This window comes from Gymnoscopelus microlampas (assembly GCF_963454915.1).
Source record: "Gymnoscopelus microlampas genome assembly, chromosome: 2".
NCBI classification, from domain to species: domain Eukaryota; kingdom Metazoa; phylum Chordata; class Actinopteri; order Myctophiformes; family Myctophidae; genus Gymnoscopelus; species Gymnoscopelus microlampas.
In genome coordinates this window covers 15,346,777-15,355,806 of record NC_139939.1, presented here as the reverse complement: position 1 = coordinate 15,355,806, position 9,030 = coordinate 15,346,777, and the positions used below count along the sequence as shown (strand labels likewise).

General features: G+C 42.3%; 1 protein-coding gene across 1 annotated transcript; it reads right to left on the bottom strand.

Annotated features, from left to right (window-relative positions):
- Positions 1-2,590: 2,590 nt before the first annotated feature.
- On the bottom strand, positions 2,591-8,963 carry LOC311062569 (uncharacterized protein). Its single transcript, XM_084081708.1, has 3 exons — positions 8,608-8,963; positions 7,143-7,290; positions 2,591-5,901 (listed from the first exon to the last, which is right to left on the bottom strand). Exons 1-3 carry the CDS (start codon positions 8,872-8,874, stop codon positions 4,667-4,669), a joined length of 1,650 nt encoding a protein of 549 aa, XP_083937834.1. The 5' UTR covers positions 8,875-8,963; the 3' UTR covers positions 2,591-4,666.
- Positions 8,964-9,030: the final 67 nt, after the last annotated feature.

Genomic DNA, 9,030 nt, shown 5'->3' with positions numbered 1-9,030 from the left:
CCCAACCCACAATAATTAATTTAGACACTTAAGCTCAGGATTAACCATTTACCATTTATTAACCATTTACCATTTATTGCAATGATATTGCATTCCGTTTGGCGGTGTGACTCTTCTCATGTGAACTATTAGTGTAGGTGTTAAGGGACGTGAGTTTTTGGTAAAAAATTACTCCTGGCCATAAAATCGGCCAGCTATACTTTTCAGGGGGCCTATCCATCAAATTGTGGTGGCCATAATTGTCACTTATTTATCTTTGTTGAGTGGTATATTTTGATTTTTGGGGTTCTTAGAAAGTCAAATAAAGATGTCCAGACATTATAACCTTGCCATAACTAAATCATGCAACCCTTTGTCATTAGCATAATTGGCATAAATGACGAAAGCAGGAAATAGCGGTATATAGCCAACACAGGTGGTGGAATTGAAGCCATTGACCAGCACAAGTTCAGCGCCCACGTACAGTATGTGCCCTCTTCACAGTGAGTGGTGACCTGCTCCACAGACAAGATCAGCTCATGACCATACTTAAGAAACTGCTCAACCAGGAGAGGAGAGGACTACTGACGACTTTGGCGATGCTGATCAGCAACCAAAAAATACTACCAGTGATGGTTATCCCCTGTAAACTAAGAAGGTAACTCTCATGGATGGAATGGCAGTGGTACAGGGAATTGGAAAGCCATCATAGATCATGTGCCCATGCAGTAGGCTGACCACTTCACAGCCACACTGGACAGCACATCCTACAAGAGTATAGGGAGATCAATGTAGTGTATGACCGCTACAATCTCCCATCTTTACTGAAGGACGCCACACAGAAGAGATTCCAGGGTGGCAAGCCTCCAACTACTTACCATGTGGAAGATGACATCATTGGGGAAAGTTTCAGCAAAACAGTTCCTGTCAAACAGGATCAAAAATGGGCTGACTGTCTACCTCGCCAAGGAGGCCACACGGAAGAGATTCCAGAGTGTCAAGCCTCCAACTACTTAGCATGTGGAAGACGACACACCGCATTGTGGAAAGTAACATCAAAACAGATCCTGTCAAACAGGATCAAAGATGTCTATCTCGACAAGAAAGCCCTCCTACTCTTTCAAGGGAAGGCCAACATTTTCATAGTCACTTCCAAGCAGGATATCCACTCAAAATATATGGATGAACAAAATCTTCATAGCTCACACAAGTAGAAGTACGCCTTGCCAAACCATGTGACCCATAGGGCAGTAGCGTGAGTCAGCTTGATATACACCTTAGTACACCCCCTGGACATGACGCAAGTGTGTCGCAGGGACTTACCTCCAATCCAACCCTTGATGCTGAGTGCCAAGCAGAGAGGCATTTGGTCTGATTTTTATAGTCTTTGGTATGACCCGGCCAGGAAGTTGAACTCCGACCTTTCAATCTCAGGGCGGACACTCTAACCATAAGGCCACTGAGCTGGTAGCTCGCACAAAGAGGCTGGATAATCCTGACCTGCACAGCCTGGATGCTGTCTGAAGAGAGGCTACAAATCTCTGGATTGAGTTCATTGACACTGATGTCTTTTGTCTTGCAACCCGATGGTACCATCAGCTATGCAAGCACACCTACGTATTTGCATGATCATGGGGTCATTTTTAGGAACTTACTTTATTTGGTGCATTATTGTCATTTCTTGCAACCAAGGACACTTGTCATTTGACTTAATTGACTTACTTGAAGCTACATGTTTATTCATTACTGTGGTCAGTGGGTTGGTGCAGCCTCTGCTGTACCTCTGGCGAAAGACTGCCAAACTGACCTGTGTTAAACCTATACAAGGTACATAGATAATCACACAGTGAAACCCCAATATTTGAATTTATATTAATTCATCAAGTACAGTGATGTCTAGTAGAAAGTGACCCTAACTATACTAACAACTATATTATGCTATTTTATACTCTTTCTTTCCTTTTATCACCATGCCGTTTCTCGTCTTGTTCTGCTGCCATTTGATCTTTAAAGCACTTTGTACTGTTGCTTCAAAAAGGGTTGAATATTGTTGTAGTGGGTAGAAAAATATACAATCCACATATTGTCAATGTGAACACTTGTATGCGTGTAATGATGTTTTGGCTGCACCTTTGGTTGTGTTATTTCACTATCTGTTCCAGTGTATTGCTAACCTTCACAAGTGGCTATTGGCTACTGATTTTGGTGACCCAATCCGTTGCTTTAGTGCCACCTTGAGGTCAGAATTTCCAATAGCACACAATTGTGATGCATGGGTCACATTCTTTCGGTACATTATGGTGCTTGCTTGTCCCGTGGCCGAGTTGCTATTCTGCGCCACCACCAGCCTTATACCTAAAACACCTGCGCTACCCGTTACATTATCAGCGTGCCAGACGCCATTGCCTTTAAGAGCTGGCTGCGCAAGCCGTTATGCCCAGTGCTATCTACTCTCGCTCCCACTTTCCCCATGGAAGAGTGAAGAGGCAGTCCGACGTTGATTGCCTGTGAATAAAATAATATTTTATACACAGAAGTATCACACAAATCTTACTGATTATAGCGAATATGTCATATTGTTGCAATCTGATTTTTTTTAATTTTGTGCAAAATGTATTAATCAAACTGTGTGAAGTGTGTGGTTTGGAGCGAATGCCGCTGCACAGCACAAATCATCGTCTTTGAATAGACTCAAATCTATCAAAATCTATAAACACATTGATAGCAAACACTATCATTTCATTCAAAATGGCAGTCACATTTAGAGACACACATCATAATGAAAACGTACTATACACGGTGGGGAGAAATCAATAATGTTAATAATGACAATGATTATAATAGAAAGGAATGCAGACTTTTATATCGTCACTGTCGGGTGGAAACCCTGTATGTCCGAAACCATTACTTTTGGAAACAAGAACCTGTGTTCAAATGGAGTCAATGTAGATATTATTTAGTCACAAGTTCTTTTAACACATTGGTCCAATATGAATAATTCTGCTACTTTTATGTGACACTGTAGTATGACAAGGTTTCTGCCTGACAGCAACGATATGCTTCTGATGCACACACATTAAGAGAATAAATGACAAACACAATAAATATACTATGTGTTCCACAGATGTTCACCACAGTATTTGAGTGAATGTGACCAGTCGGGGGGAGGGAGCAACGATAGGTCTGTGATCCTTTGAAGTGAGAGGAGGAGGGGCGGGGGATGGTGGATGTTTTGTGATGTCAAATCACTCACATAATATCCTTCAATCAAATACATATGCACACACAAAGTAATTAATTACTTTGGCAGTATAGCAATAGCTCAAATGTATTATGAATTAAATTCTGAATTCTTATTGGGCAACAGTAAGTCAAACATAACCAGTGGTAGGTTCAATTTCGATCCTGGACCACTGGAATACTGCAATATGTTACACAAATCTAGTACTGGTCATCCAGGATATTTAATTCAAACTCATCCTGATGGGTCACTGTCAGGATGTGCCACAACTCTATGACTGAGTTTACTACTGAGACGAGAAAGTTGCTGACCCAGAAGTGTTACGTGCATCAAAAATGGCTGCAATGTGACTGAGATAGAAAGGCAGTGGTTCAGAGAGAAAGTAGACATAGTGCGCCACCACAAGGGCCAAACCCTCCTATGGTCAAGGTTTCTAATGAAGAAGGGAAACGTGAATCCCCAACGTGTTACACCTTAATTAGAATTATGTTCCTTGTCTCTACCTCTCATATAGTTCTCAATAATGAAGAGAAGGCAGGATGACTGGTGCTCACTGCTCAAGCCTACATGTTAACCATTGAAGACCATATCATCATCAAGGCACAGGGTTGTGCTCCTGGGGATCATAGACAAGAATTTTGCCACTGCGAAATGGTGCCTGGCATCACCAAAAAGAGGCCAAATATACCTCCATATGGTCCAAAGAACTCCAAAACATACACTACAACTGCCCTAGGCTCCCTGTCCCCATCTTCAAACCAGTCCAGTGACTGGAGTGAAGTCCAGGTGTATGCTTTTTTTTGACAAATGTTTGTACAAATAATTGGTAATGTGACAGTACCATAACATTATTCTGTGAAATAAACAGCTTTCACCAAGTTATATAAATAATAAAATCAGCCTAATTATGAATTGAACACTTAAGTTCAATTTATTTTTCCCCTGAACTTAAAATCAGTCCTTGCTGCCATGACATTTGAATTAGTTCCTGCAAAAAAATGTATAACACCAAAGGCCAGGGGTCTCGCCCCTAAAATGAAATTTCAGGCCTGATCTTAAGTATTATTCAGATGCGTTTTACTATAGCTCAGTATTTTCTATATGGTGTCTAAACTCCAAAACTGTATTCAATATTTTGACAATATTTAGAATATTATATTTCAGAGAGCATTTTGTGGTGTACATTTCGTATCCATACTAAACTTTTGGTTTTCTAGCAAAGTGTAAGTCTCCCATGTGTGTTTCAAATAGATTTTCCAGATCAATTTAATACACATCCCCCAATCTTGGTGCTGAGTCACTTTGTCCCGGTTACTGGACTTCACTTTTTCCCTCATTTCAGAAGGCAACGGCTATGCACCATCACCTCATCTGTCCTCTGTCATGTGGATGCTGAGATGTCCTTTCATCACATCACTGATCTATCCTCTGAGGTTTCTGTCTTCATCACCTCATTGACTTGTCCTCCGCCGTGTGGATGCTCAGGTGTCTCTTCATGTGGTTGGACTGCACGAAGCACCTGCCACAGATGGGGCAGCGGAACGGCTTCTCTCCGGTGTGAACGCGCTCGTGGTTCTTCATCTGATGCTGGTGGGAGAAGCGCTTGGAGCAGTGGCGGCAGCCGAACGGCTTCTCGCCTGTGTGCACGCGCTGGTGCCGCCGCAGGGACTGGAACTTGCCGAAGGTCTTCCCGCACAGCTCGCAACGGAACGGTTGACCTCCGGCGTCATGGGCCCGCTGGGCGGGTAGCGCCATGGGCGGGATGGAGCTCAGGAGCCTGCTAAACTCTCCCCTGGCGGAGGAAGCGACCATGTCGTTGATGGCAGACGACTGATTGTCTCCTCGGTTTGCCTGAGGGTGTAAAACCTGCCTGGGGGTTTTGATTGGAGAAGAAAATGAGGAAGAGAAAGAGGAGAGGTCGCTGCAAGAAGACGCAATATTAATATCAAGCAAACTTGACTTTAAACCTGTAGTTCCCTCTGAGATCTGTGTGCTCAGTGTCGGGGCTGAGCGTGCTGGTTCTAGCTCCTCCTTTCTCCTGTCTTTCTGGAGTCTACGTTTGGCAGACCTAGTTATCCCATCCCTGTCTATTATGCTCCACTCTGAGCTCATGTCTGCCTCCACTTTAATTGGAACAGAATCCACCAGCACCATATCCGGTTCCCAGTCAAGATCGCCAGCCAGGGATGGAGCAATGTTACTTGGGTCGCCAGAAACGTCTCTTCCCCCATCCTCTGAAGCTCCAGGAGAACCCTCTCTGCCATCAGTGTTGCTCCTAGTTCTTCTCTCTTGATGTGGGCCTGAGTTATGTGGAGGGTCCAGAGAACAGTTTCCTGTGGTTAGGTTGCCAGTGTTATTCCACAGCTCTATGCCTGCACCAGCTTCTGCCCACTCAGATGCACTGGTGAACAGGTTGCCATCGTCGTGACTTGTGGTGCTGGTGAATCTGTTATTGTGGTCAGATGTTGGATGGTGGCTCTCTCTGCTTACATTTCCGTTACTGTGATGACTGGCAATAGCTTTGCTGGGTGGTGGCGCATGGGCGTGGAATCGCTGGTCGGCGCGGCGAAGATGATTCTCAGGCTCTACAGCAACGTTTCTAGATATAGGTCCAGAGGACAGGATGCTTGCAGATGCCCTTGTGTTTGTATCACTGCCCTGTTTGACTGGGGATTGAATGTCTGAAAGAAGAGCAAGTTATCAGTTGGTTATCAAACTTCTGAAAAGTAAAGAGGATGTGCAGAGTAGGGCTGTAACTATCGTTGATTTTCATTGCAATTATTGTATCGATTACTGATTAATTAAATAATCAAGAAGCGTGTTTTTACAATGTATTTTTTAATAATAAATCAATGAATCAATTAGCGTGATTAACCACTTGTGCCCTATTTTATAGTTAATTGTAAAATGGTGTCATAAAAAAATAGTTCCAAAAGCTCACAATGCGTTATGACTCATGAGGCTATAGACCTGCTATTTTTGTTATTTTTGAAAACCTTTGGTATCATCTTTAAAAAGAGGGAAAAAAGAGGAAAGGGGGATGGGTCCCCCAAAATAGATTTGATTGAAATCGATTACATTTGTATAATCAATTAAATCTAGTTTGATCAACTGTTCTACCCCTAGGGCAGAGCTTTTTTCCCCTCTATGAACAAATGGGATAAAATAAGGATATCATTGTCATTATGGGTGACTGGGGGTGGCAGCGGATAGCTTTCTCAAAAAGATTTAGCTTGCATTCACTTGTTTAATGTACATTTGTACTGTATAGTAATTTCATTTCACACCTTTATTTACAGTATTCAGGGAGGTTCAACTGGGGACAAGTTATCTTTTTCAAGAATGCCCTGATTTATAAAATACACAATGTTCTCAAAATGGGGACGGGGTCCTCGAGGGGTCCTCTTCACTATTACATGTACAAGCAAATACAACTACAGAACATACAAGAATGGCTATTTTGAAAAGACTTTGACTGTTATCAAGGAATTCTAGACAAAATAACACATATGATTTTCTAATAATAACAAATGTTCTTGGATTGGGGTCCCAGAGCTTAAAAATGTAACTAAATTTGGATGTCTTTGAAATGTAAAAGTTTGAGAATAACTGCGGTAGGACTAGGAGACTCACTGATTGACAAGTCGTACTGTCTGAAACTCATAAGCACAATGTGAGAGGTAGGAACCTGTGTAGGAAACTCTACGGATGGCAGCTTCAACACTCAGTATTATGCAGGGTATCAGATCAATGATGACGTGAATTTTTGAATTCAAGGCATAATAGTTTGCTGCCGTGGATAAAATGTGAACTTTTTAAAGTGAGTTGGGAGCCCCCTTCTTTTGCTTCATGATTCTGCTGTTTTGCAGTTTGGCGCAGCAACAAAGACAGAGGATGTGCATTATTACAATGTTTTAATTACCCTTGAGTGTGTTGCTATCACCCTCCACCTTCAAGATGATTGGAAAGCCACCGCCCCCATCCTCCTCCTCTCCTCCTGTTCCCTGTGTTGAGCTCTTTGTCACAGCGTTACACCTGGCTCTGCTGGGCACCAGAGGTCCGCGGGTCACCTGTCACAATCAATACATAATGGCCCTATCTTAATTATTCAAGATAATCAAAATAAATTTGCATAATCATTTCCATTCATCTGCATGAATTAATCTGTTGAACAATAGAAATAGCCAATCTACAGCTTGTAGATTGGCCATTTTTTAAACATTAGTATAAAAGCATTGCCTGTTTTGACCAGAGTACATCATTTATTTTGAGTATTATTAGTACCAGTCATTGTCGGTAATTTCATTCTATTAAATTAGTTCTAATATGCCCTGTGCAATTTTTCATTACAATAAGCCAGAACTGCCAACCCTCCATGATTCTCAAGGAGACTCCTTGATTTCAACCATTTCTCCTTGGTTTCTTCTTCATTTGTGGGATTTCAACCGTTTTGCGTGGCAAACCTGCGTGTCAAACGCCCACATAAGACCACCCCTCCACTCAGTACACCGGTACACACCCCACTGATATGCAGCCATTAATGTACACATTTGCGTAGTTCCTTGGGTTTTTCACATGCAAATAGCCATGGTAGTATTTGAATTCTCTCTCTCTCTGATAGAGTGGGAATGTTACACTTTGACAGTCACTTGTGTGTGTGTGTGTGTGTGTGTGTGTGTGTGTGTGTGTGTGTGTGTGTGTGTGTGTGTGTGTGTGTGTGTGTGTGTGTGTGTGTGTGTATGTATGTATATATAAATATATATATATATAGCCTCGCGTAGCCAGACAATATCACACGACATACTGCGTGGACGAGGGCTAAAGTGCATGCAATTTTGCAAAGGCAGATTCGTCTGGAACCAGGCTAATATATATATATATATATATATATATATATATATATATATATATATATATATATATATATATACACACACACACTGTATATTATGTCTGGATAAACTCTAGTCCCACATACAGTACACATACACTCCATGTACTATATCTAAGACGTGATACATTGTAATTTAATGCAATCATAAAGAGATAGTCACTATTACTAAGTTATTACTAAGATGGTTATTAGTAAAGATGGCTCTTCAATTACTTCAGTCATCAAATCAATTTCTGTAGGCCTACTTTTAGCTTTTTAATGGATCCTATCTTAGTAAAGTCTGAAAATATCAAACTCCACCAGAATACTGGAAATTACATCAAACATTTACTGGGGGGGGGGCAGCACTTTCAGTCTGAGGTTCAGAGGTTGGCAGGTATGCAATAAGCGTAAGAAAAATATATATCATTTTAATCTATATGTCCCAATGTTCATTGCAAAAACAAAACAAAAATACAAATACTCATGATCGTGACAACAGTCCTGGGCTCACATGCACGGTGCTGCTGCTGCTGCTGCTGCGTCTCAGAGCGCTCAGTCTGTCCAGGTGGTTCCGTCTGGATGTCTGGAACTTGGCGACCAGCAGCTTCCTCCTGAGGCCGTCTATCTCCCTCTGGTTCTGGCTGATCTCCAGTCGCAGCACCGCGTAGCCATCATCCACCAGCTTGCAGATCTCTGCCACCGCAGTGTTCGCCAGGACCTCGATCACCGCGGCCAGCTGGCCGTGGAACGAGTCGCTGCTGCTGCTGCTGGTAGACATGAGTGGATCGCTTCAACAGTCGCTGTTTTAGAAGAAATGGGTTTGTTTTGTGGATGTTGTTGTCAACAGTCCACGGTGTTCCACCATGTTTGTTCTTCTTCGGCTTCCTGTGCGTGTGCGGCGCTAAATGGGTATTTGTTTAGAGGTTCGATTGAG

Coding starts and splice junctions, on each gene's coding strand:
- LOC311062569 (XM_084081708.1), bottom strand. CDS start 8,874: ATGTCTACCAGCAGCAGCAGCAGCGACTCGTTCCACGGCCAGCTGGCC. Junction 7,291..8,607: donor GCAGCAGCAGCACCGTGCAT/GTGAGCCCAGGA, acceptor TGATTGTGACAG/GTGACCCGCGGACCTCTGGT. Junction 5,902..7,142: donor TGATAGCAACACACTCAAGG/GTAATTAAAACA, acceptor CTCTTCTTTCAG/ACATTCAATCCCCAGTCAAA.